Source organism: Vulpes vulpes, chromosome 6 (assembly GCF_048418805.1).
Source record: "Vulpes vulpes isolate BD-2025 chromosome 6, VulVul3, whole genome shotgun sequence".
Lineage (NCBI taxonomy): Eukaryota > Metazoa > Chordata > Mammalia > Carnivora > Canidae > Vulpes > Vulpes vulpes.
The window spans coordinates 64385691-64413385 of NC_132785.1; the positions used below are offsets into that span (position 1 = coordinate 64385691).

Genomic DNA, 27695 nt, shown 5'->3' on the forward strand with positions numbered 1-27695 from the left:
AATATACTGTAATAAAAGTTATGTGAATGTGGCCTCAAAATATCTTATTGTACTGGGCTGCCTGGATGGTACAGTCTGCTAAGCATCCTACTCTTGGTTTCAGCTCAGGTCTTGATCTCAGGGTTGTGAGACTGAGACCCACATCTGGCTCCACGCTCAGCTTGGAGTCCGCTTGGGATTCTCTCTTCTCCCTCTGCCCTCATGCTTGTCCTCTTTCTCTCTCTCTCAAATAAATAAATGACAAAAATATAGCTTACTGTACTGTATTCATCTTTCTTTTGTGATAAGATGATAAGATGAAGTGAGGTGAATGACATAGGCACTGTAGTTTAGTGAGGCTACTACTGGCCTCCTCACAATTTGTCAGAAGGATCAACTGCTTCCACAGAGCAACTGAATGTGCATAACTGAAACTGTGGAAAGTGAAACCATGCTTAAGGGGGGACTTCTGTACCTGCCTCAGGTTGCTCCAAGGATTATACTAGACAATATGTGGTGTTAGCCCTTACAAAAATGAAATCAGATCTTAGCTCCAAGACTTCTTCCTCAAGAAAGGCTTCTTTGATCGCCTTCTCCAGATCAAGTTCCCATTATAGTTACAAAGGATATTTCCTGGGACGCCTGGGTGGCTCAGTGGTTGTGCGTCTGCCTTTGGCTCAGGGGCCTGATTCTGGAGTCCCCGATTGAGTCCCACATCAGTCCCACATTGAGGTCCCCGCAGGGAGCCTGCTTCTCCCTCTGTGTCTTTGCCTCTCTCTCTGCCTCTCTCATGAATTAATAAAATCTTAAAAAAAAAAAAAAAAAAAAGGATACTTCCTTTCCCAACATTCACCTTGAAAGACTTCTGCTGCCTCCATTTTGACCTTAAGCCTCCTTCTTGGGTTCTTCTTTCCAGCTCTGCTCTTGGCTCAGATGGGAAGGAAACCACCCCCTCAAGCAATAGACTGCCCTAAGCCAGGAAGACACCACTTGGGATTGACTCCAAGACAACGATTTGACCTTCACTGTCCACCTGCACCTATGCACCCACCTTTGCCTGGCATCTTCCTCATATAGCCCAGAAGTATTTTGGCACTTTGGAGACAGTCTTTGGGATGCTAGTCCACTGTTCCCAGTGTTGGCCTCCGTGAAATAAATTCCTTTCTTGTTTCACCCCCACTGTTTCTCTGCCTTTGGATTTTGTCAGTGGCAAGTGGCTGAACCTCGTCTGTTTGGGATCCCCGGAGCCAGGTGTCCCCTCTGCAATCTCGGCGGTACCATTACATTATGTGTGACTATTATTGTTTTCCCTCTCTAGACCCAGAGCTCTTATCAGACTAGTGATGATGTCTGTTTTGCTCTCCACAGGATCCTTGCACCTAAAACAATGCTTGTCACACATAAGCTCTTCAATTTTGTTGAATAAACAGGATTGAAACCCAAATTTTCTGCTTCATTGTAGATTTGACTCGTAGGCTGGGAAAAACGTTACAGTGATGCGGACGAAGGCCGAAAGAGGTAACTACTCCTCTAAGATAAAGGCACAAATTCCGAAGGACTAGCCTCCGCTGCGCAGAGATCGCTGGAGTGGTTCAAAACGGTTCAGTCTAGGACACGACTTCCACTGAGAATGTAACCACTACTGACGATGCACACGCACGCCATACGCCCTCCCCGCCGCAGTTCTGTCCTCTCTTCCGTACAATGCCCCAAGATGGCGGAGCCCGTGATTTAATCCCAGATTCAAGATGGCGGCTTCCTAGTTCCCTGCCCCGCCGCGCGTGGCCACCGAGGCCACGCCCACTTCCGGTCCCGCGGCTTCAGCATGGCTGCTTTAGGTTCTCTGCTCTTGAGTAAGTGCGTGTGGAGCCGGTGGGCTCGGGAGCCCGCGCGGGCAAGTCTAGCACCCCCGAGTTGACTGCACGGCCTCTGTCCCAATTCTGCCCTGTTTTCCCAGCAGGTGTCCGGAGGCTGCACTGCAGCGTGGCGGCTTGGGCGGGCAGCCAGTGGCGACTCCAGTGAGTGCCGGTCTGGGGGGTACTGGGGGGTACTGGGAGGCCAGAAGCTGGGCCAAATCCTTACCAGATTGTTTTTCTCCACCTAGGCAGGGCTTGGCTGCCAACCCCTCCGGCTACGGGCCCCTTACGGAGCTCCCAGACTGGTCTTACGCTGGTGAGCGCTGACTGGACGGAAATTCCCCTGGACGGAGGGCGGGGGAAGGGGCTCCAGGTGGGGATGTGTCTGAGTGGACAACGTATTGAATTTTATATTTGGAGTTGAGGGGAAGAAGCCCTGTTGTTTATTTTGTAAATTAAACTGCGCCTATGGAAAGTAAAGCTAGACAGGATCTTGTGGGGATAAGCAGAAGATAATTCTAACTTGGAGCGTCCCACAGGAGGAGTGACAGGATTTTTACTTTTTTTTTTTTAAGATTTTATTTTATTTATTCACGAGAGAAAGAGAGAGGGAGGCAGGGACACAGGCAGAGGGAGAAGCAGGCTCCATGCAGGGAGCCCGACTCGGGACTGGATCCTGGGTGTCCCAAGATCAGGCCCTGGGCTGAGGGCGGCGCTAAACCGCTGAGCCACGGGGTTGCCCCTAGGATTTTTACGTTTCTCATGGGGGGACGGTTTTTAAAAAATTAGAAAGACCCACTGTTCTATGTGGTGAGTACATTGTTGGAACTTGGTACCAAATGTAGGAAGAGCGCTCTGAAAGATTGCCTAAATGAACATCTCAGAGAGAGGGGTTAGAAGGGTGAGGATTGAGGATGGTGGGCTCCCTTCAGAAAAGTTTATTCCCTTTACTTAGAGAAGAAAAAGAAAATAGGTATTAGCCCTAGAAGGGAGGGATCTTAGGAAAGTTGAAGCGACTCCCCACTCCCAATATGGGACTGCAGTTTACAGGTTGGGAAAGTTGAGCTCTCAGGGTTCTTGTGATCACACAGTTAGGTAATAGCAAAGCCAGGACTAGAACTGGGTAGGGGCCAGGCCCCCTTAAACCGCACAGAGACCTCAATACTAATACCCTAATTGGATTCTAGAGGAGTATGATCCCGAGGGGGACGGTAAAGATTTTTTCCACTTGTTACTTACTATAGGAAGCCGAGTGGCTCCTAAAAGTAGTATGGAATATTGGAAAGACCCTAGACTTGATACTTAATTCAGGCTTCTCTACTTGCAGATTTTGTGGTCTTGGACATGCTACCTAATTAGATCTCTCAATTTCCACAAAACTTTTGGGCAGAGTTTTCACTGTTTCTTACTCTGTAGAAAGTAAGCATCTTTTTTCTTCACCTTCAGTATAAACTACTTCAGGTCAGTACTGCATTTTTCACCAAGTCAGTAGATATTTGTAGAATTTTTATGATATATGCTTATGTGCCTACACTGTGCTACAGTGAAACCTAGGGACAGAGTCCGTGAAACTCTAGTTGGGAAAACGGCTAGACTTTTTATTTTTTATTTAAATTTATTTATTTATTCATGAGAGACACACAGAAAGAGGCAGAGACACAGGCAGAGGGAGAAGCAGGCTCCATGCAGGGACCCTGATGTGGGATTCAATCCCAGGACCCCAGGATCATGCCCTGAGCCAAAGGCAGATGCTCTACACACTCAACCGCGGACCCACCCAGGCATCCCAACAGCTAGACTTTTTGTTTTTTATTTTTTATTTTTTTTTCAGCTAGACTTTTTAAATGGACATTTAAAAATTAAAATGGAGAGATGCCTGGGTAGCTCCACGGTTGAGTGTCTGCCTTTTAGTTTATTTTTTGTTTATTTTTTATTTTTTTTAGAAAGGTTTTTTTTTTTTGAAAGTTTTTTTTTTTAAGATTTTATTTATTCATTCATGAGAGACATGGGGAGAGAGAGAGAGGGCGGGGGCAGAGACACAGGCAGAGGGAGAAGCAGGCTCCACGCAGAGAGCCCTACTCGATCCCAGGACCCCAGGATCATGCCCTGGGCTGGGGGCAGGGGCCAAACCGCTGTGCCACCCAGGGATCTCTGCCTTTTAGTTTTTAAAAAATTAAATAATAATATTACAGTGCTCTACCACTTTCCAAAAGAATGAGGTGGCCAAATAAGGCAAAAAACCAATAGTACAATAAATGCTCCAAGGCAAATAGATGAATATTAAATCATTGATAGGCACCTTTTTTAAAAGATGTTATTTATTTATTTGGGAGAGATCGAGCCAGAGAGAACATAAGCAAGGAGATGGGGAGGGAGGGACAGAGGGAGAGGGAAGTCAGGCTGAGCAGGAAGCCTGACTTGGGCTCCAGCCAGGGACTCCAGGATCTTGACCCCAGCCAAAGGCAGATGCTTAACCCACTGAGCCGCCCAGGCACCTATCAGGCACTTTTTTCTGAAGAGATAGCTAACAAAGTTGAAGAGGTCAGAGGAGGCTTTCTGGGCATCTAGGACTTGGGGGGGGCGGGTGGCTATGAACAAGAACTGGGCTGAAAGGCTGAAAGGAAAGGAAAAGAGAGCATTTCATTGAGGAATGAGAATTTTACAAAGACTCCTGATGAGTAGAACAGTGATCAGATTGCCTGAGTGGATCCAAAGATAAAACAGGAGACAGGCGCCTGGGTGGCTCAGTTGGTCAAGCATCAGATTCTTGATTTTGGCTTAGGTCATGATCTCAGGGTCAAGATCTCAAGACTAAGCCCCAAGTGAGACTGAGCCCTAAGTAGGATCTGTACTCAGTGGGGAGCCTGTAGGAGATTTTCTCCCTCTCTCTGCCCCTGTTCTCTCTCTCTCTCTCTCTCTTTCAAATAAATAAAAACTTTAGGGAAAAAAAAAAAAGATAAAACAAGATTTAGCACTGCAAAGAACCATTCCAGGATAATGAGGGGTAAGTGAAGTAGAGTAGGAGTATTCCTCAGCGCTTATTCTTGGCATACCTTACCTTGACACTGAGGAATAAGTTGTTGGAGAATTAAGCCACCATGGGTATGAAATGGGAGAAGGAACTAGAGACTGGTTCTTCCTTTGTTCCTATCACAATGTCTTCACAGGGTGCTGCCAGCTATCCCTAATACCTATCTTTGTCTTCTCTTCTATTTACAGATGGCCGCCCTGCACCGCCAATGAAAGGCCAGCTTCGAAGAAAAGCCCAAAGGGAGAAGTTTGCAGTGAGTGGCTAGAGCCCCAGCCAGGGCAACTGTGTGTACTGGGAAAGAAAAAATTTAAATTTTACCTTGGCTGGAGCTGTGCTGACACCTAAGCTCACATGTGCCCCTTGCACACCATTTTAACAGATAAAGGTTTTTACTATGAGAAGGGGAGGAAGAGAGTGGGCACTCCTAGGGCGGGAATCAGTAGTAGACATTCTGCCACACATTGTGCCTCCTCCTGCATCCCAGGACCTGGTTCCCTTCCCCAGTCAGCAGTATCATTTTCCATCTGAAACCTCTGGCTTTGATCTGTGAGTGAAAGGATATATGGTGCAGAGCTCAAGCCCCAGATGTTATCCACCCTGTTTTCCTGTCTCTTTCAGAGACGAGTTGTACTGCTGTCACAGGAAATGGATGCTGGATTACAGGCATGGCAGCTTAGGCAGCAAGAGAAGTTGCAGGAAGAAGAAAGGAAGCAGAAAAATGCTCTTAAACCCAAAGGGGCTCTACTGCAGAACCCACAACCAGGTCAATAAAAGCAGTTCCTGTCTCCCTTTCCCGGCCTCTCTTTGGCTTTCTGCTTTATCACCTACATGCCTCATCCCAGCCAGAAGAGAGAACCTTCACGTCCCCGTCTGTCTTCAGAGCACAGAGCTTGGACACCAGGAAGAACTGCCTAGAAGAGTTGGCTTAGTCCCCTCCTCCCTGGCTCTGCTCCAGTTCAGTAGAATATTGCTCTGGGGCACTTTATCCCCTTTGCAGGCCATAGGACTGGCCCAATCAACTATGAACAGTAGCTGCTCTGCAAACATGAAAAAGGAGCAGCAGCTCTCCTGGCTATGCTAGGCACTCAAGCTTATAACAGACCAGACACAGCTCAGGCTGCATGTAGTTACTCATTTAATAAATGTTTTGTTGAAAAAGGCTTTCCGGCTGAGGTCTATTTCTTGCCAAGCATCTGGTGTCAGCTTTCCTAAACTTCAGATACATGGCCCAAGAGGTTACCCCCACTGGGAAGGCTGACATGGGAAGAGCCAGACTTGGGTGTTGAACCCTGGGGTTTCTATGGTTCTGGCTGAACCAGAGGCTGGTCAGAGAGAGGTTTGACCTTCCGACCCCAATTTGTATAGGGGAGCCCTGGAGGTACTCAGTCCCGAAACAGTCACTGTGGCATAGGTATCTAATATCTATCGTATATCTCCACAAACCCCTTAGTTTCCCAGGACCCAGGGAAACCCTTCCTATTACTGACACAGATTCTGGGAGAAAAAGACCTTTGCTCCCATTACAACACAGAGCACTGGGCTTTCCTTCCATTATCCTGTCACAAACCTGTAATAGTTTCTGGATCTCTAGTATTGCTGGAGCTTCCTACCTGACCTACATTCTGTCCAGCTTCCTTTATTCCTGGCCTTGCTTTCTTTCCCACTCTTCTCCCCACTACCTCCTTCCTCTCTCGCTGACCAGTGCAATTCTGGGATCTTAGATTTCGCTGATGATCGAGTTTTCTGTCTCCCACACTTTTCCTGCTTCTGTTGTGCTGCTTTTCCAGCTCTAGCTCTCAACCTCTTACCTGTTTCTCTTCCCCAGGTCAGGTTGGCTTCAGTTCTCCCACCCCCTTCCTTGGCCCTCTTCCCTGCATACCTCCACCTTTTGTTCTCAGCTGAGTCGGCCCCTGAAGATTTTACTCCTCAAGGAACTGCCTTTTTCCAACTGTAGAGGGGAAACTAAACCCCGAAGTCTGAACTCCCAATCTCTCTTGTCTTTTTTTTTTTTTTTTTTTTTTTTAAGATTTATTAACAAGAGACCCAGAGAGAGAGCCAGAAAGAGGCAGAGACACAGGCAGAGGGAGAAGCAGGCTCCATGCAAGGAGCCGGACATGGGACTTGATCCCGGGTCTCCAGGATCATGCCCTGGGCCAAAGGCAGGCACTAAACCGCTGAGCTACCCAGGGATTCCCCCCCAACCCAGACTTTTTTTAGATTTTATTTATTCATGAGAGACACAGAGAGAGAGGCAGAGGCATAGGCAGAGGGAGAAGCAGACTCCCTCCTCACAGGGAGCCTGATGCAGGACTCAATCCTGGATCCTGGATCCCAGAATCACGCTCAACTGCTGAGCTACCCAGGTGTCTCCCAACCTCTCTGGTCTTAACAGTTTCCCCAAACTTGATTTGCCTTTCCCCACATTCCATGGCCTTGCACTTCTTTCCTCCCTGGCCAGTTCTACTTTAAGGAGCAGCCAGATTGCAAATGATGATAATTAAGGGAGTGCATTTGTCTTTTCCACAAGGACAGCCAGTGTGGTTGTGGAGTTTGTTAGCGGGTAGTAGGGTTTCGTTACTGTTGCATGTTTTGAGCAGGAGAGTGATGGAGATGGTTGTCAAGAACAAGGGGCAAAAGTTTCAATTCGATTGAGCCACCGGTCCCAGCAGACAATCTGCACCCCAGGCGTGGTGGATATGGAAGACCCCCACCAGCAGCATCCCAGACTTTGAACTCTGCCCCTAGCCACTGAACCTCCCGGCACTTGCCCGCTCTGAGAGGAGACAAACGTTGAATACCAGAGGAATCAAGCCACCTAAAATATGCTTAGGGGGAGAAAGTGTCCCACATCCCGTCTCCTGGGTCCCTCCTCCCCAGACCCCCCCCCCTCCTGAACCGTGGCCTCAACCCTTGCAGATAGCAGCCTCCACCACAGAAAGGCAACTTAAGGGGTTTTTGTGCGTGCCTGTGTGTGTGTGTGTGTGTGTGTGTGTGTGTGTGTGTGTGTGTTTTACCCCGCTCTTGGCTGTAATTGGATTCAGGCTGAAACAACCACGTCCGCACCGGGAAAGGAGGGCATTGGAGCGGGGGCGGAGAGGCTGTGGGAGAAGGGAGGGACCAGAAGAGTGAGAGAGGGCTCGTCATGCAGTTCGCAGACTAAGCAGAAGAAAGATCAAAAAAACGGAAAAGGGGACGAACAGGCGCTTTCAAGAACAATCCTCCCCTTCTCCAAGCGGACAGCGCTCTAGGAATCCAAATTCAGTGCCCACCGAAGACAAAGGCGCCCCCAAGGGAGTGGCGGCGCGACCCCAGGGCTCGGGCCCGCTGCGGAGCCCGCGCGGCTGGCTGCCGGGACGGTCGGGACGGTCGCGGACCATGTCGCCTGCCCCACGGCCCGCCGGCGGGCTGCTGCTGCCCCTGCTCACGCTCGCCAGCGCGCTCGCCTCCCTCAGCTCGGCCCAAAGCAGCTTCAGCCCCGAAGTAAGTGAGCTCCTCCGGCCCTCCGGGAGTCGCCCCGCCGGGGAGGCGCGCCGGGGCCTCCAGGGGTACAGCCCCCCTTCGGAGGTCTGGGCGACTGGCCCGAAGGAACCCCCTGCCTTTCCTCTCCCTCTTCATCTCCAAACTTCCCAGTCGATCCAACTTCTGTCCCCCCACCCCCACCCGCCGCCGACTTTCTTTCCAGTCCTTTCCCAGGAAGAGCTTTACAGCAGGGGCCCACCCCCACCCTCCGCGGGTCCCCGGGTCCCCGGGGCTCTGAGCTCAGCTCCGGAACCCGAGGGGAGCCTGGTAAATACTTGGACCCCGCTCAGCCCTGCGCTGCCCTGGTTTCTCGTGTGCGTGTGCGTGTGCGTGTGCGTGCGCGCGAGCCCGTTGTTGCTTCCACCTTCCAGCTCCCGGGCGCTCTCCCGCCCGCGGCCCGCGGCGCCGGGCGGCCCGGGAGGCTCAGCAGGACCGCGGCTCGGCCCGGGCGCGCCTCCAGGCGCCTCCAGGCGGCCCGGCCCGAGGATGCAGCCGCACCAGGTGGGGTGGGCGCTGGGCCGCGGGGCACCGGCACCAGCCCCCACCCCGCCCCGCCCCGCCCGCGCGGACCCCTGTGACCCGCCCGCCCGGAGCCCCGGCGTCGTCGAGGGTCGCGGGTCGCGGGGCTGGCGCCCTGGCAGCCTTTCAGTACACACAAAGGTCCCCTTGTGAGCCGCTCGGCCCGGCCGCCGCCTCCACCCTCTGCCCCCCTCGCTATCCCCCCAGCGGCGCCTTTAGGCTCTTTTTGTTGCTTTTGTTAATTGCTTTTCTGTGTTAATTGCGGGAAGACTGAGGGCCTCGCACCGGGGATGGGGGAGAGGGCCCGGCCCGGGCACCACACAGGTCTCGGACTGCCTCGGCCCCTCTCCCCATTCCCCGACGCTGGCCCACCGGCCCGGGAGGAAGACGCGTGGGAGTCGTCTGGGGACGTCTTTCCTCTCTTTCTCTCTTATTTTGGGGTGAAGGTGGGAGACGAATTTGATCAGCTTCTTATTTTGGGCCATCCCAACCCACTCAGCCCGGCAGGGCCTGGGTGCGGTCAGGAGGGGCCGGGAAGGGCCCCAGAAGGGGGAAGGGATCTGGACTTGGCTTCCTCCCTCTTGGTCCTGGCCGGGAACCCACCCCCGGAGGAAACATCTCCAGAAAGAACACACTCTGTCTGTCCCGAAGGGGATCTGAGGCTAAAAAGAAAAGTGTGGCCCTAGGAGTGGGGGTGACCAGGGAGAGTGCAAATCTGCCCTTGGTCTAAACCTGACGTGGGCCAGCAGGAGGAGGCATCCTCTCTCCTGGCCTAGAGTCTTCATCGGGGGGCCTGCAAGGAGAGGTCCTAACAAAAGAAGCCTGGGCATCTGGGGGCTTCCCACTGCCAACTTTGCCTGCCCTGCCTTCCCTCGCCTGCCCCACTAGGCCCCCTAGGGGAGGGGCACCAGCCCTGGCTCTGTTTTAAGTGGGTCATGGGCAGTCCCAGTGCCAGAACCACCATTTGCTTCTGGGCCAGGGAGGGGTGGGAGGTAGAGGGAGGGAGGAGCAGGCCCAGAGGCTCAGATCCAGGGCCTGCTGGAGTGCCAGAGTTCCCCCCAACCCACCCACCTTCTCCAGGACTCCTAGGCCAGAGGTGGGAGGGGTTCTCTGGACTTTTCCCCTAGGAATAAATTCAGACCACTCAGCTTTCAAGACAAAGCCAGCCAACTGAGTTTTTTGACCTAACATAGTTGCTCCCTCTCCAGGCCAATCTAGAGGGCGAGCTGGGGTGGCCAGGCCTCAGGCAGCCGGGTCCCTCCCACCAGGCCTCCAGAGTCCTGCACTAGCTCCAGGACAGCCTTCTCCTCCCCTTGGCCTGTCTGGCACTCAGCCCTTCCCCCACCCAGCCACAGACACAAGAGTCCTCTCTTCTGTGGTTCCATCCTCACCTCCTAGTCTTCTCTGTGGTTCTTGCTTTGCTCAGAGCCTAGGCCTGAGGGGAGAGGGATGGGGGTATTTCCTTTCCAGGCCATGAGGCTCTCTTGACTCTAGGGAAGTTCCTTTCTTTCCTAAGTCTCCATTTTTCTCTGTTGTGTATGGGGTGGATATTGTGGGTGTGAATACTTGGACCTGCCTACTTTCTTGGAAAACTCATCAAGGAGAGGGATTTATCCCAGAGCTCCTGGATCTGGATTCTCCTCACTTCTCTGCTACCCTCCATTCTATCATCCTGCCCTAGAGAATTCCCCTCAGTTTTGTTCCCTGAGGCCTGAGGGAGCCTGACTTAAGTCTTCCTGACTTCCAGCTCCAGGAGGAGCCCACTCCCATCCTTCTCCAAAGCTGAAGCAGCTGCTCCCTGAGCAGGGGTCATAAGCATGGGGGGGGGGGGTACCCTACAGGTGAGGCTAAGGGCAAAGGGAGTTTCCTGCATACTTGGGCACAGGCCACAGCAGGCCTCCCGTGGGCACTAGCTGTGGCACCAGCCAGTACAGGTCAGGGCAAGTCTATACCTCTCCTGAGGAGAGCGACTGGGTACTAGAGCACCCCGCTCTGCTCCCCTACGTTATGCCAGAGGTTAAACTTGGCTCACTCCTCTAGGCCTGCCTAAGGAGGGGCTCTCAGAGGCGGGTGGTGCTAAGGTTGTTCTGGCCAGGCCTGTTGGCTGGGGAAAGGCTGAGTTGTTTACATCTCAGGGCCCTAACTCCCATCAGCCTTGGGGGATCATTTCCCAGAACCCTGTTGCAATTCTTGCCCCTGCGGGCACATGTTCCCCAGTCAGCTGCTCTTGAATCACCCCCAGCCCCAATGCAGAAGCACTGCTCCACTACCAGGGCCTGGGCCCTGTAGTGAAGGGCTCCATGAAGATCCATACTAACAACCTGGGATGGGGGGTGTGGCACCCAAGAGCAGCCTCTACCCCTCTGCACTCCAAAGTTTCCATCCTAGGCCACCTGCTGGCCCCCTCTGAACTCCTTAGGAAGGCAAAGCTGGAGCAGAAACCAAAGTATTATCTCCATTGGAGAACCCAAGCATTTTCACATTCCTTGTATAACTTGGCTTGTTTTACTTTGCAGGCTTTAGGAAAATACTCCATTGTTCTTACAATAAAGGCTGATTTTTTCCTCGACAGGTCTTTGTATTTTGTGTACCTTTCTCAAACACCAAAAACCTAACTTTATGTTAAGGCAATATGCCAGCCTTTATGTTATGAACAATTTACAACATACCTCAAGTACAGTACTGTCACCAAGTCTCTCCCACTTCCTCTACTGAGAACCTTAAATGGGCCTTTAGGTCCCAAGCCCCAGGGTCAGATGTTTGGATGGAGGCAGTGGCAGGACCCTAGGTCTCTAGCTGGATCACACCCCCACCACCTCCAAAGGTCTCAGTTTCCGGTCTCAGCAGCCAGCCTCAGCCCTAGCTCCTGTTCTGCTCTCCTTTCTAAAAAGATCTCAGCTGTGAGGGTCCTGGAGGCATGGCATCCCTGCCCAAAGAGGGTCCCATACCAGGCCCAAAAGTAGAGTACCATGAGTCCCCCCTTCGCCTCCATGGGCACAACCCATTCACAGGTAGGAAATGCTGTATTTACAAGAACACTGACACAGAGAAGGAAAGTGCTGGAAGGAAGCTCTGAGAAGATATCCTAAGACTCAGTTAAGCCCTCTAGGCTCCCATTCTCAAGAGTTACAGCCAAAGTCCAGAGCTGTGGCTCCCCACCCCTGTTTGAGCCCATAGCCCCGAGAGGACAAGTCATACTGGGGCCTGGGCCAGAGTTCAGGTCCAACCTGGGAACTCCTCCAGCCCCACCGCCAGAGCCAGGCTGGGAGCTCGTTGCCCTTTCCTCTGAAGCCAAGGGTGCATGCCAGATACCATGTGGAGGCAGAGGCTCCCTGTGGGCCAAGTGGAGATGCTCTAAGCCACATTCCTCTTCCTACAGGCCTGGCTGCAGCAGTATGGCTACCTGCCCCCGGGGGATCTGCGCACTCACACACAGCGCTCACCCCAGTCATTCTCAGCTGCCATCGCTGCCATGCAGAAGTTCTATGGTCTGCGCGTGACGGGCAAGGCTGATGCAGACACCATGAAGTAAGTGCTAGACCCTGGTAGGAATCCTGCCCAGTATCCACTCACAACACTGAGCACAGGGGCGTTGCTACCTATATGCCTTACCTCTGCCCCCTCCCTCAATCCCACATGCTGGTCCTGACCCCCTCCTGTTCACTCTGACCCCATAACCTTGGCCCTTTCACACACTGACCCTGAGGCCAGGCACTCTCTCCCTCCTCTGAAGCCCTTTCTCTTTAATATGCTTTCCTGACCACAATCCTCACACCCCAGGGCTATGAGGCGCCCCCGCTGTGGTGTTCCCGATAAATTTGGGGCTGAGATCAAGGCCAATGTTCGAAGGAAGCGCTATGCCATTCAGGGCCTCAAATGGCAGCATAATGAGATCACTTTCTGGTGAGTCCAGCAGGCAAGTTGCCTTTCTCACATCGGGGTCGCCATTCCTATCAATTGTACTAACAGACTCTGAGGACTCGTATCCTACTCACCTCTATTGCTATGAAACATCCTTGGGAATGGGGAGGAAAGTGACTGTAATCGTGGAGAAAGGTGCAGCCTGGGGGTTCCCTGAGCCCTCAGTTCTGGGGGCAGAGGCATCGTGATGCAGCAGGAAGAGCCAGGTCAGCAAAGTTGGCTAGGTGGTTCGGTCAGACCTGGGGAAGTAGAGGGAAGGAAAATTTTATATACGTTGTTATCCTAACATACTCCCATCCTCTCCCCACATGGCTGGACCTCAGCATCCAGAATTACACTCCCAAGGTGGGCGAGTATGCCACATTCGAGGCCATTCGCAAGGCATTCCGAGTGTGGGAGAGTGCCACACCACTTCGTTTCCGAGAGGTACCCTATGCCTATATCCGCGAGGGCCATGAGAAGCAGGCAGACATCATGATCTTCTTCGCTGAGGGCTTCCATGGTGACAGCACACCTTTTGATGGCGAGGGTGGCTTCCTGGCACATGCCTATTTCCCAGGCCCCAACATTGGAGGGGACACCCACTTTGACTCGGCCGAGCCCTGGACTGTCAGGAATGAGGACCTAAATGGTGAGCAAAGTAGCCCTGGGACTCATTTATTCTGGGGAGAGTCAATGATCATTTGTATGAGGGTGGGGTCTCCTGCCTCCTCCCAAAACCTCAAACTGGGCAGCCCGGGTGGCTCAGCGGTTTAGCGCCGCCTTCGGTCCGGGCCTGATCTTGGAGTCTGGGATTGAGTCTCACATCAGGCTCCCAGCATGGAGCCTACTTCTCCCTCTGCCTGTGTCTCTGACTCTCTCTCTCTCTCTGTGTGTCTCTCATGGATAAATAAATAAAATCTTTAAAAAAGAAAACAAAAAACCTCAAACCCCAAAGTCTCTGGGCTACAAAGATCTCCTAGTCTGACTTTCAACGAAAGCAGAATTCTTTTTTCTTTCTTTTCTTTCTTTCTTTCTTTCTTTCTTTCTTTCTTTCTTTCTTTCTTTCTTTCTTTCTTTCTTTCTTTCTTTCTTTCTTTCTTTCTTTCTTTTCTTCATGAGAGGCAGAGAGAGAGAGAGGCAGAGACACAGGCAGAAGGAGAAGCAGGCTCCATGCAGGGAGCCCAATGTGGGACTCGATCCCGGGTCTCCAGGATCAGGCCCTGGGCTGAAGTTAGGCGCTAAACCACTGAGCCACCCAGGGATCCCCTAAAGCCGAATTCTTACTTTGATCTATTTATAGCTGGTCCCTCTCTCACTCAATAATTGACTCCCCAGTCAAAGACTTGCCACTTTTCCAGGCAAATGTCACCTCTAGCTCCTGGAAAAAACTGGGGCCCAGATGGGACCTTGGCTTCCCTTAATACAAGTCTTCCTGGGATTGGTATTTGGCCCCATGAGCACTCTCTTACCTCTACCCAGAATAGATTGCTGACTGGCTTTGTGGCTTTTGGGGTGGAAAACACAACAGGCAGCCTCCAATGTAAAAATGAAGCCTCTGGTGGGAAAGCAGAGTCTGAGGGAAGGGACCCTCAGTAATCATCCCCGTCCCTCCAGGGAATGACATCTTTCTGGTGGCTGTGCACGAGCTAGGCCATGCCTTGGGCCTTGAGCATTCCAATGATCCCTCGGCCATCATGGCACCCTTTTACCAATGGATGGACACAGAGAATTTTGTGCTACCTGATGACGACCGCCGGGGCATCCAGCAACTTTATGGTGAGTGATTTGTGCCCCCAACTGCTCCTTCTCTCCTCTTGGTCTCAGACCTGTGCATCTTGTTTCTCTTTCCCCATGCCCTATAGTCTCCCCCACAACCCTACCTGACTTTGCCTCCACCCACCACCCACTCCCACTTTTTCTTTTTTTTTTTACATTATTTCTTCCATATGTCTTATTCTTCTCCCACTTTTGATTTCACCTTTTCTGTCCTTTCCCACCTGATTGCTTCATCCTTCCCCAAAGGGCCATCCACACTTTTCCAACAATATTGTCTGCCCATATATCTGTTCTTTCCTCCCCCTCTGCCACAAAGTCTGAAGTGTCTCTTGTGTTCTCTACATCAGGGAGTGAGTCAGGGTCCCCCACCAAGATGCCTCCTCAGCCCAGGACTACCTCCAGGCCCTCTGTCCCTGATAAACCCAAAAACCCCAGCTACGGGCCCAACATCTGTGATGGGAACTTTGACACCGTGGCAGTGCTCCGAGGGGAGATGTTTGTCTTCAAGGTGAGAGGAAGAAGTGAGCTGGTTGGAGGAACAAGAGGGCTCGAAGCCCAGCAGTCTGGGTGGAAACAGTAGCAGGAGGGTTAGTGGGAAGCTTTGGGGACTAAGCCAGAGGACTAGCTATAAGACGTAATGTACTATCCCCACCCTGCTACTTTCTAGGAGCGCTGGTTCTGGAGGGTAAGGAATAACCAAGTGATGGATGGATACCCAATGCCCATTGGCCAGTTCTGGCGGGGCCTGCCTGCATCCATCAACACTGCCTACGAGAGGAAGGATGGCAAGTTTGTCTTCTTCAAAGGTAACCAGCTTTCTGCCTTAGTCCTCTGGTGTAAGGAGAGTCTCCCTGCAGGAGTGGATTTCACTGGACTCCTCCAGAGACCCAAGAGCCCAAGTGGAACCCAGGTCCCGCCCTTCTCTCTCCTCTACAGGAGATAAGCACTGGGTGTTTGATGAAGCTTCTCTGGAACCTGGCTACCCCAAGCACATCAAGGAGCTGGGCCGAGGACTGCCTACTGATAAAATCGATGCTGCTCTCTTCTGGATGCCCAATGGAAAGACCTACTTCTTCCGGGGAAACAAGTGAGATGTCAGCCCCTTGACCCCAGGCCTCCCTCCTCGGACACCGCCACCACCACATTCCCTCAACTTTGGAGAAAGACCCACTTACCCCAGGACAGTTCCCTGGAGAAGTTGCTGGTTGATCCTCTGCCGTTGCCCAGCAACAGCCAGCCTCCGTGAGGCGCTGAGTGGGAAGTGACCGGGTCACCGTTTCAGACCTGGTCATTTGGCGCCTCCTGCCCCCAGCACCATGCCTCCACCCCAGCTGCCAGGCACTGTCATTAAAGGTTACTGGTGGCTCCTTGCAGCCTGGGACCTCCCATCCACCCCCACCTTCCGCCACTTTCAGCTGCAGGCCCTCATTACACAAAACCCCTGCCCTGCATCCTGTCCGTAGCCACTCTTTGCTCACTGGTGAATTCAGTCCTGGGCCCTGCCATGCTCTGAGGACATGCCCAGGGCCCGACCATTTGCCTCCCCCTCTCCCCCAGGTACTACCGTTTCAACGAGGAACTCAGGGCAGTGGACAGCGAGTACCCCAAAAACATCAAGGTCTGGGAAGGAATCCCTGAGTCTCCCAGAGGGTCATTCATGGGCAGTGATGAAGGTGAGGGGCAAGGGAGATGTCCGTGAGGGGAGGATGGGGAAAAGGGATTAAGAACTAAGAACAGGAAGAGAGACTGAGGGGATCTGGGGAAAGCAGTGATCATGAGAGCTCTGGAACCCTCGCCACATGCCAGGCTCTGAGCCAAGTGCTCTCCTCACATCAGATCCCCAATCCCCACTGCACTTCCAGCCCCGGTAATTTAGAATTACCCGAGTTTATAGCTGAGGAGACTGATGTTAGGGGATTAACTCTACCTGCTCCGCTCAGAGACTCACAGATTTCCCTTCTGTTCTCCTCTCTGTGGGTGTTCTGGACGCGGCCCCCACCTCTTATCCTCCTGGGCCCTTCTTGCTGACCCCTGCAGTCTTCACTTACTTCTACAAGGGGAACAAATACTGGAAATTCAACAACCAGAAGCTGAAGGTAGAGCCAGGCTACCCCAAGTCAGCCCTGCGGGACTGGATGGGCTGCCCCTCATCGGGGAGCCGGCCAGATGAGGGGACTGAGGAGGAAACAGAGGTGATCATCATCGAGGTGGATGAAGAAGGCAGTGGGGCCGTAAGCGCAGCTGCTGTAGTCCTGCCTGTGCTGCTGCTGCTCCTGGTGCTGGCAGTGGGCCTTGCCGTCTTCTTCTTCAGACGCCATGGGACCCCTAAACGACTGCTCTATTGCCAGCGCTCCCTGCTGGACAAGGTCTGACCCCCACGGCTGCCCGCCCACTCATACCACGAGGACTTTGCCTCTGAAGGCCAGTGGCAGCAGGTGGTGGTGGGTGGGCTGCTCCCACCTGGTCCCAAGTCCCCTCCCAACCCTTCCTCCCTTCTTTTCTGTCCCATGATTGCCTCTCTTTTGACCTCAACCCTGGCATTGCTTCTTCCCTAGATGGGTCCCTGGGGGGCTGATCAGGGGCCGCCCCTTCCAGCCCCTATCTCCTAGGGGCCTCTGTAGCTTGGTGTGTGTCCTGCCTCATCTGAATGTCTTGGTTCTGCACTTGAAGGCAGGACCCTCAGACCTCGCTGGCAAAGGTCAAATGGGGTCATCTGCTCCTTTTCTATTCCCTGATGTAACTTTAACCTCTGAACTCTGACCTCAGGAGGCTCTGGGCACTCCAGCCCTGCAAGCCCCCAGGTGCACCCCATTGGCAACCTCCTACCACCCTTTCTGGCTAAAGGAATCTAATCTTGTTGAGGGGGGAGACCCTGAGAGAGTAGGAGGGGTGGGGGAGGTATGCACAGTTACCCTGAAACCTTGGGAGGAAAGCTCAGAGTCAGCGCCTCTGCAGAGACCTGCCTCTGCCCCACCTGGCCCCCAGAGCTTACCCAGAAGAAGCCTGAGCCATTAAGGGGCTATAGATGTCAAGGATGGAGGAGCCCACGGCCGCAACTGGGGTAGGGTGGGGCCAAGGAGAGAGCCTGTCAGGAGCCCTGAGGGTGAGCCTCAAGGCCACAGAAAAAGAATCTTGCTCAAATGTAGGCAGCTGGGATGGGGACCAAGGGGCAGTCAGAAGGGGATAGGACAGGACCAAAAGGCTAACCGGGGAGGTGCTGTGGGCGTGGAGGGCCGAGTGGCTCGGCAGGCCAGGCCAGCAGGGACACCACAAGGTGGGCTGTGGGCCCCAGGAGAGGGCATGTTTTACTGGAGCTCTGAGGAAGGGCTGGAGAAAGGCACACCTACTCCACTTTGGTGCCCTTCCTCTCACCAGAGTAGGTGCATTGGAAGGGTGGGGAGTCCAGTGAAAAGAGCAGAGATGACACACATCCAGGGACTGGCGACTGGGGACCTTTGTGAGGGTGGCCACCTGGTTAGGGAGGTGACCAGGGGTTGGCAGCACGCTGACGGGCAGCCTCAGCTGGTTTCGGGGAGGGAGCAGCTGCCTGGGTGGGTCTGTCGTCAGGTGAGCCCCTCACTTCCTAATGCCCCCACCCCTCAGCCCTGCCCTGTCCCGCCTCCTCTCCCCCACCCAACCCACCCATTCAAAGTCTCCTCTGGCCGCTACAGGTGGTCATGGTACCGGAAGACTTGGGAGAGTGAGACCCTATAGGGGCAGTGAGAGGAGGGATGTCAGGGGCAGGGGGGGGCGGGAGGGGGATGAACGGTGCTGGCAGTTCGGCTAAATTTGTTTTGTTTGGGTTTTTTTTGTTTTGTTTTGTTTAATGTATATTTTTATTATAATTATTATATATGGATTTCCTTCAAATCGTTCCTTTTTGTTAACAGGGGGCATGGGAAGGGTGGGGGTGGGGGGGCAGAGGTATCTGACCCCAGGAACCTGCAGGGCGGGGCTGGGTCAGTGCCCTCTAAGGACATTTTTGACCTTGTTCAACCTTTCCACAAAGAATAAATGGTGTTTCACGTTCTTTGTGTGGCTGCCTTCTCTCAGCTAGGTAATGGAAAGCATGCCCAGGACCAGGGTTTTCTCTGATGTGGGGGTTCAGTACTTGCACAAAGGAATATGTTTATGTTTGGTGGACAACAGGGATTCAGAGCCATAGCTGAGAGGAGGGCCTACTCCATGGAGGCAGGGAGGTGGTCCACAGAGCCCAGCTGCTTCTCTCCCAACCAGGCCAAGAGGTTACCTTTGAGTCTCAGAGCTGCAAAGGCAAGAGGAAGTGGTCAAGCTGAGGCCACTTGGAAAATCTTCCTAAATTGCATTACCAGGTCCCATGATCTGGCCGCAGACCCTCCGTTTCTTCAGACCTCTCTTTCTGCTGCTGGGGACTCCCAGGATCACATTCAGCACAAGCAGGCCCTTTACCCCAGCCCTCCGGCCCCTCAGCCTCTTCTAGACCTGGAGCTCTGCCCCAGGGGCAGGAGGAACACAGGCGAAGGACAGATGTTGCCCCATGGCCAATTAGGAGCAGCCTGTCTCTGGTCAAACAGGAATCTCCCCCAATCAGCCCAGCAGAGGCAGGATGGTCAGGTTGGAAGGGAAGAATAACAAGGCTTTGTTTCTTTGGAACTGCTGCCCCAGACAGGGTTCCCAGGCTGTCGGCCCACCCTTCCTCTGAAACCAGCCTGGAGGGAGGAATAGCTCAGTTGCTGAGTCAGCTCAGCTGAAGGGGAGCAGCCCTCTTTCTTCCTCCCCTTCCCTTCCTGCCTTAGCCCAGCCCCACCCCCCCCCAACTCCAGCCCAGGCCCCCCTCCACAGCCTTCCTCCACGAGCAATGGCCTCACCTAAGCCAGCGGTTCTATCCAGCTGCTCTTCAGGGCTGGTCGGTGTGATTGCCTTGGCAGAAGGGGTACCCCACCTCTCTGCCAGCCAGGAACCCTGACCCCATGCCTGGCCTCCTCTACCTCTCCTGCCAACAGCTGTTTGGCAGAGCCTGTACATCTCAGTGGATCTGGACACCACTGCCCTGCTGCCCTCACGGGAGGGGATAGGGACAGAGTGGGGGAAGCTGGCATGGGAAAGCCAGGGGTTGTCTAGGGGGTGGGTGGGGGGCTGTGCATGTCACAAGGAGCTCAAAGATGAGCTCATGGCCCCTTTGTGTTTTTGTGGCCCACATCTGGAGGCAATTACAGATGTTATCCAGTGGGAGTTCTGCAAAACACAGCTGGAGCCAGCAAAAGAGCCTGGGGAGGGGGGGGGGGGACTGCCAGAGGAAAGAGGAGGGGGAGCCTAGGGCTGCCACGGCTGGAGTGCGGTTTCCCCATCACGAGGAAATTGTTTGGCCCTGATTCTGGAATCACAAGATGCTCTCTGAAGCCAAGGAAGAGGGATGGGAACCGAGGACCAGAGACAAAGGGGGAAGAGGTGGAAGAGGCTTCGCAAGCAAGGAGAACTGTGGGGTGGAGGCCGCCAAGGTCCCGTGCTTCTGACGTGCACCAGGCTGAAGGGATCCAGCCTAGTGAGGCCACCCAGGGACCCTGGGAGGTGCCTTGCTGATCACACAGGGTCAGGCAGGGTGAGGGGAGAACAGAGGTCCCCGTGGCTCCCGAGAGACCTGAAAATGCTGCTTTTACTGGCCCTAGCCCGCTTTGTCCATTGGGCCTGACCCAGTTTCTAAGGTTCCAAGTTCCTGTATTCGAAAGCAGCACATGTGAGCTAGAGCAGCCAGGAGGGAGCCAAGGGGAATCTGCAAGGAGGTTTGGGCAGAACCCAGGAGAGCGGCCTCTAAGGAGACTGGAGCAGGGGCAAGCGCTGAGGGAAGGCAATGCTCTGCCCACCACTGCACCCCACACATTTGAGGGGGGAGCCACAGACTCCCTCAGCGCTCCTGCCCCCAGCAGGGCCCACACCTCCAAGGCTGCCAGCCAGGTGCTGGGTCAGTGACACAAGAAGGAAAGATCTTAGAGGGGCTTTCCTGTAGAGGAAAGAGGATTAATCAGAGTGACCCCTCACATACTACCTGGCGGGCTCTGGTGGTCCTTCACTGTCCCTCCCCTGGGGCCCCTTCTCCCTCTAAGAAACCTCCCAGTCCTCCTTCCCCTTTGTACTCCTACTTCCCTTTCCAGCTAAAAGAATGTGGTAAAAACAAAACAAAACAAACAAAAAACATTTGCTGAGGTCCTCATAACACCCAACCACCTAGGCACTACCATTGCCCCCATTTTACAGGTTTGGAAACGGAGGCCTAGATAAGACTTCCTGAAGGTCATACTTCGTCCAAAATTAAAACCCAGGTCTATCTGATTTTTTGTGTTTGTTTGTTTTTCTGTGTAGGTAGATTCTGATCATGTCTCTGGGTGTCTCTTCCAGCGTGGACCCTATGTGGCTGGGTGTCTCTGTGGTAGTGCATGTTCTCACAGGTTCTGACAGCACAGGTGTGCTTGCCTACTGTTCCATGTGGCAGCATTGGCGTGGGGAGTAGGAATGCAGCAAGAGAAGGGCTCTTCCTCAGGAACCCACTTTGCCTGCAGTTATGTCCCCTTTGGGGGACAAGAACAGGCACTCTTTGGGCAGGAAGGATGAAACAGGAAGGACTCAGAAGCCAGAGGGCCTGAGCAGCAGCAGCTATGGGAGGGATGGGTGTGGTGAGTGGCTGTGGCAAGGGCCTAGGAGGACAGTTCCCACTCCCCGAGGCCCCAAGGAAACCCCAGTCAAGGCTACTCCATTGTCCTGCAGTCCTGTACCTCCTTCTTACCCCCCTACCCCGAATCTGAATTCACTTCCTTTAGACCAGTGCCTGCACACCTAAACTGAGGTCTTGGCCTTCCTCCCTCAGACAGTCTTGGGAGAGTGGGGAGACCCAGTGGCAGCCCTCAAGGGGGCTGAGTGATTGGGGCCTGGAAAGGAGGCAGGCCTGACTGGCCAGAAGCCACCTTCCAAATGAGCTCACACACATACTTTCCACCCTGGCCCAGGGCCGAAGGCTGTGCGCCTTCCAGGCCAGCCTTCCCCAGCCAGATCCAGCCCCCTCTGTTCTCCTCTGTCCCTCATCAGTCCCGGACTCTGGGCTTTACAACAGGATGGAGCACCCCGGGGCAGGGCTGTCACCACACCCCAAGGGAGAAGCTTCTACTGCCTCCATACTGAGGCAGTGCTCCCCCTCCCTCAGGGTACCTTATTTCTCCAATAGGCCCTTTGTGGCTTAGAGGAGAGAGAGGTGAGCTTCCTGCCCTCAAAGACCCATACCTGGGTGGGGAGGGGCAGCAGAGGGCACAGAAGAGGTGTCCACACTGCAGTGAATTGGCGGAAGGACTTCCTCTGAGTGCCTGAAGTAGCTCATTGACTCAGGGACCAGATCAGGTCTGGGAGCTGCCTCACCATGGGTCACATCCTGCTCACACACTTCACTTCCCAATAGGGGCACTTCCCTGATTTGGGGCAGGATGGGGTCTGGGTGGGGCAAGGCCAGGATGACCACAAGGGAGGGGAAAAGCCTGGTGCCTCTGAAGGCCTAGCGGATTCACACACACGCGACAAGCTCCAGCTCATTTTGATCCAGCCTGTGGTCAAAGACGTCACCCTTTGCTCAGCTTCCAGAGACATGTAGCACCAGGCCAGAGAGCAAAATCAATTCCCAAAAATGCTCTCCTTGGCCACTCAGTGTCTGGCTCTGTGCTAGGAGCACGGCTGCCCTGACCATATATCCTGGATCCAATAATATCTTCCTGAGGTTCTGTGCATTAGTTAGCCTCTTCAACTTGGCAGACAATTCATCCCACTCTAGATTCCAAAAATATGGCCCTTGCAAGTAGATCACACTGCCTGCCTCTGCCCTCCGTGGCACTGATGGGATAGTTCTGTCAAGGAATGACTATGATTCATAATAACACTGACCCCACCACAGCCATGGGACAAACATGTTCTGTTCTCGTTCGTTTCCTTACAAAGGAGTAGGATGGTGCCAGGCACACAGGAGCGCCTTAATAAAAGTTTGTTGACTTCAATCGCCAGTGAAAGTTGTGAGATACACAAGTAAATGGCTGTAGCCGTGCATATGTGATTACTGTACACATATGTATACAAGTATTGTGTATATGTAAATTAAAAAATCATCGAGCTGTGGGTTTTAGTACATTTTATGAACTTGACTGTATTTTCACCTCAATCTTTATTTATTTACCTATTTATTTTTATTTTATTTTTTTAAAGATTTTTTTGGTTTATTTATTCATGAGAGACAGACAGAGAGAGGCAGAGACACAGGCAGAGGGAGAAGCAGGCTCCATGCAGGAAGCCTGATGTGGGACTCGATATTGGGACTCCAGGACCACGCCCTGGGCTGAAGGCGGCACTAAACAGCTGAGCCACCCGGGCTGCCCTCACCTCAATCTTTAAAAAGTTAAAGGGACACCTGGGTGGCTCAGCAGTTGAGCGTCTGTCTTTGGCTCAGGGCATGATCAGCAGTCTGGGATCAAGTCCCACATCAGGCTCGCTGTGGGGAGCCTGCTTCTCCATCTATGTCTCTGCCTGTGTGTCTCTCATGAATAAATAGATAAAATCTTAAGGGATCCCTGGGTGGCGCAGCGGTTTGGCGCCTGCCTTTGGCCCAGGGCGCGATCCTGGAGACCCAGGATCGAATCCCACATCAGGCTCCCGGTGCATGGAGCCTGCTTCCCCATCTGCCTATGTCTCTGCCTCTCTCTCTCTCTCTCTCTGTGACTATCATAAATAAATAAAAATTAAAAAATAATAAAAAAATAATAAAATAAAAAAAAAATAAAAGGGCACCTGGGTGGCTCAGTTGGTTGAGCATCTGCCTTTGGCTCAGGTCATGATCCCAGGGTCTTGGGGTCAGGCTCCTTACTCAGGGGGAATCTGCTTCTCTCTCTCCCTCTGCCCCTTCCCCTCACTCATGCCGTCTCTTTTTCTCTCTTAAATAAACAATTAAAATCTTTAAAAATAATAATTTTAAAAATAAAAAGCTAAAAAAAGAAAAAATATATATCAAGGTAACAAGTTCCTCACTCCTAAGCAACTACTTTGTCCCTATGGCCCCCTCATGTGTCCCCCACAGCCTGCTCTCCATCTGGGAGTGATTGGTATCAGGTTGTGTTAATCCAGTGCTTCTGGAAATACCAATCCTACAGACTGTACCCTCAGTCCAGCCTGTCCCTGAACCCTGACCTGGAGGGCCCACACAAGCTCTCTCCTCCAGACACCTCCCTAAGCAACACGCCCAGTTGTCCCCACAGTCTCTCCTCTACTTTACTGGCCTGTGCTCCAGAGCCCCCCACCCCTTGCCTGCAGAAAGCTGCACATGAATTCTGTGCGGCGGAACCTGGACAAGGGGCCCAGAACACCCACCTCACTCTCGGCTGGCCGCACCCCCTCTGCTGCAGAGCCCAGCCGGGCAGGGTTCACGGGCCGATAGCGCCCCCTTGTGCTCGGTGTTGGCACTGCAAACCAAGCCTGAGAGAGGCGAGGGCCAGGGCAGCCCCACAACAAGGGCCAGGGATACCGCCAGTCTGTTCCTTCCCCCTTTCCTTTTTTTTTTTTTTTTAAGATTTTATTTATTTATTCTTGAGAGACACAGAGAGAGAGAGAGAGAGGCAGAGACACAGGCAGAGGGAGAAGCAGCCTCCATGCAGGGAGCCCGACGTGGGACTCGATTCTTGGTCTCCAGCATCAGGCCCTGGGGCCAAAGGCAGACACTCAACCCCTGAGCCACCCAGGGGTCTCTTCCTTCTTTTTTTCTTTTTTCTCTCTTTCTTTCTTTCTTTCTTTCTTTCTTTCTTTCTTTCTTTCTTTCTTTCTTTCTTCTTTCTTTTTTAAAGATTTTATTTATTTATTCATGAGAGACACAGAGAGAGAGTCAGAGACACAGGTGATGGAGAAGCAGGCTCCATGCGGGGAGCCCGATGTGGGACTGGATCCTGGGATTCCGGGATCACACCCTGAGCTGAAAGCAGATGCTCAACCGCCGAGCCATCCAGGCGTCCCCCCTTCCCACTTTCCATGTTTCCACCCAGGACACCTGTACTTAAAGGGGTGGGACTCTGGGTGCAACAGGATGACAAAGCTGTCTTCCAGCTGCAGAGAAGAGTTTCCCTCAGCTGTGGCTGTGCGGGGGTTGGTGCGCAGCCCTCAAAAAACTCCAGGAAGGAAGAGGGAGTGAGTTGAGGGGGTGCGGAAGAAGGGCTGCTCAGAGCTCCTCGGAGTCACCAGGCTGCCCCCCTGTGAACACCTCGGACACTGATCACTCCAAGATGCCCTTCCCCTGGGCTCAGACATCCCGGAGCTTTCACAGAACTTCCGGCCAGGGCCCACGGCCTCCTTTATCCCAGAGTGGACAATCCTGTGTCACTTCGCTGAGGCCTATGGAGATCATGCCCCCTCGCTGGGGCGCCTCTAACCTGCACCGAACCTCCTAACCTCATCCCCACCCTAACCTCATCTTCACCCCAGGAGGATCCTATAGTCTGTCTCACATTTATAGGGCTCTTGTACTTAAAAAAAAAAAAAAAATGCCTGTAGGTATTTTGTGACTATCACTATATTATTGCTTTGTTTCTGCAAAGAGTTTTCGTTAGATTTATTTAATTTTTTTTTAAAGATTTTTATTTATTTATCCACGAGAATACACAGAGAGGAGAGAGAGAGAGAGGCAGAGACACAGGCAGAGGGAGAAGCAGGCTCCTTGCAGGGAGCCTGACATGGGACTCAATCCGGGGTCTCCAGGATCACTCACACCCTGGATGGAAGGCAGTGCTTAAACTGCTGAGCCACCCGGGCTGCCCATCGTTTGATTTTTTTAAAGATTTTATTTATTTATTCATGAGAGACACAGAGAGAGAGAGAGGCAGAGATATAAGCAGAGGAAGAAGCAGGCTCCTTCTGGGGAGCCTGCTGTGAGACTCATCCCAGGACCTGGGGATCATGACCTGAGGCAAAGGCAGACTCTACCACTGAACCGCCCAGATGCCCCAAGTTTTCAATTGTTAAATAGAAACATATAAAATAGGCAAAGTATTAGGGTGCCTGGTCGGTGGCTCTTGATCTCAGGGTTGTGAGTTTAGGCCCCATGTTGGGTGTAGAGATTACTTTAAAAATGAAATCTTTGTAAATAAATAAATAGAATATACTAAATATTTTCCAAACCATCTATCTTAGTATTTAATTTTGCAATACACCAGACACCCCCAAAATGGGCATGATTGAGGTTGCTCCAAACCACTGAGGTGTGTCTCCAATCCAGCATCTCATTCTTTCCAAAGCACAAGGAAACTTGCTCCTGTAACCATATGGCAGGGTCTTTAATTCCCACTCCCTTCAAACACAGAAGTTTCCACATCTTGAAAAGCTCTTTCCTGGACACTGCTGCAGCCTTGAATGATTTCCCTCATATCCCCCTTTTCTGTCAAGCCAAGGTTTTTCAACAGCTGTCTGCGTTCCTTCACTAGTCATTTTTTAAAAGTTTTTAGAAGTTATTTATTCATTTAAGTAATCTCTACACCCAATATGGGGTTCGAACTCACAACCCCAAGATCAAGAGTAGGGTGCTCTTCCAACGTAGCCAGCCAGGTGCCCCAACTAGTCATTTCTTTTTAAACCAACCTCCACATCTGCGAAGGCAACCCAAGCAATTACCAAAACTTCCTTAAAAAAACAAAATGAACAGGATCCCTGGGTGGCTTAGCGGTTTAGCACCTGCCTTTGGCCCAGGGCATGATCCTGGAGTCCTGAGGTCGAATCCCACATCAGGTTCCCTCCCTGTATGGAACTTGCATCTCCCTCTGCCTGTGTCTCCGCCTCTCTCATGAATAAATAAAAAAAAAAAAAAAAAAAAGTTTAACAAAGTGTTAATTAGTTTTAAGTGTACAATAAAAATATGGAATGTTTCATGAATTTGTGTCATCTTTGCCCAGGGCCCTGCTAATCTTCCCTGTATTGTTCCAATTTTAGTATATGTGCTACCAAATTGTGCACTGAAACTTCTCCTTAAAGGGCCCTCATGACCTCTTTCTTCCCACCCCAGGGCTTTTCTCTGCTTTCGTTATCTGGGCTTCATGTTAGCATCAAACACAACTCACTTCTAGAAGCTTCTTTGCCCTTGTTTTCTGGAAAGTTATGCCATCATGAAGTTCAGGAGTCATAGAATTGCGAACGAACCCTGAAGATCCAGGACATCTGTCCCTCTACATCAGCCTTACCTCTGCAGGGGCAGAGGGAGAAGCAGACTCGCGCTGTCTCGCGCTGTGTGGTGAGCCAGACATGGGGCCTCAACAGGGGGCCAGGCTCCATCCTGTGTCCCTGGGATCATAACCTAAGCTGAAGGCAGACGCTCAACCAACTGAGCCACCCAGATTCTTTCCTTCAGACTGTACAGAACAAATTCTTCTTTCATGCTATAGCTCTTCAAATATTTGGATCTAGTTTTCATACATTCAATCCCTCACTCAAGGTAAGCTTTTTTTTAGGTGAAAAGCCTTTCTACGTCCATAAACAGCTTATCACATGACACGGCTTAGAGACCCCTCAGCATTCATTATATCAAATTTTTTTTTTTAAGATTTTATTTTAAGGTAATCTCTACACCCAATGTGGGGCTAAAACTCACAACCCACAGATCAAGAGTCTTGTGCTCCACCGACTAACCCAGCCAGGCACCCCTATTGTATCAATCTTTTAAAACATAGCTTCCAGGGGCACCTGGGTGGCTCAGTGGTTGAGCATCTGCCTTTGGCTCAGGGGATGATCTCAGGGTCCTGGGATCAAGTCCTACATCAGGCTCCCCGCAGGGAGCCTGCTTCTTCCTCCACCTGTGTCTCTGCCTCTCTCTCATTCTCTCTGTGTCTCTCATGAATAAATGAATACAATGTAATAAAGCATAGCTTCCAGCACAGAGAGAGGGGCAGTATGGTATAATGGTTAGGAACAAGGGCCTCAGGGGTTGAGCATCTGCCTTCGGCTCAGGGCATGATCCCTCTGTGTATGTCTCTGCCTCTCTGTCTCAGGAATAAATAAATAAAATCTTTAAAAAAAAAAAAAAAAAAAGGAACAAGGGCCCTGGAGTTACACAATCCAAGTTTGAATCCAGCAGGTCATGTAAC

The 27695-nt window shown here is 52.3% G+C and overlaps 3 protein-coding genes and 1 non-coding gene across 9 annotated transcripts in view; 2 read left to right on the forward strand and 2 right to left on the reverse strand.

Moving 5' to 3' along the window:
- SLC7A7 (solute carrier family 7 member 7) overlaps positions 1–27695 on the reverse strand; it is a 74824-nt gene that overhangs the window by 41397 nt on the left and 5732 nt on the right. For both annotated transcript variants that reach the window (XM_072761197.1, XM_072761198.1), the window contains exon 2: positions 12900–13064. The gene's annotated coding sequence lies outside the window, so the exon portion shown is untranslated. The remainder of the gene's footprint in view (positions 1–12899; positions 13065–27695) is intronic.
- On the forward strand, positions 1762–6027 carry MRPL52 (mitochondrial ribosomal protein L52). 5 transcript variants are annotated; one of them, XM_026007500.2, is made up of 6 exons: positions 1782–1832; positions 1937–1997; positions 2084–2151; positions 3163–3254; positions 5055–5119; positions 5485–6027. In XM_026007500.2, the coding sequence occupies exons 5-6, from the start codon at positions 5075–5077 to the stop codon at positions 5635–5637; spliced, it is 198 nt and encodes a 65-aa protein (XP_025863285.1). In that variant the 5' UTR covers positions 1782–1832; positions 1937–1997; positions 2084–2151; positions 3163–3254; positions 5055–5074; the 3' UTR covers positions 5638–6027. The 5 variants fall into 5 exon arrangements, with proteins under 5 accessions (XP_025863283.1, XP_025863284.1, XP_025863285.1 ...); XM_072761193.1 differs by having other exon boundaries at positions 1796–1832; positions 3163–3296; XM_026007498.2 differs by lacking the exon at positions 3163–3254 and having other exon boundaries at positions 1762–1832.
- Positions 7911–18613, forward strand: MMP14 (matrix metallopeptidase 14). Its single transcript, XM_026007492.2, has 10 exons — positions 7911–8346; positions 12284–12432; positions 12685–12807; positions 13149–13456; positions 14422–14583; positions 14931–15091; positions 15251–15389; positions 15520–15670; positions 16141–16256; positions 16621–18613. The coding sequence occupies exons 1-10, from the start codon at positions 8242–8244 to the stop codon at positions 16953–16955; spliced, it is 1749 nt and encodes a 582-aa protein (XP_025863277.1). The 5' UTR covers positions 7911–8241; the 3' UTR covers positions 16956–18613.
- Positions 26468–26571, reverse strand: LOC112926618 (U6 spliceosomal RNA). The gene has a single exon (XR_003236371.1). It is a non-coding gene; the product is annotated as a U6 spliceosomal RNA (small nuclear RNA).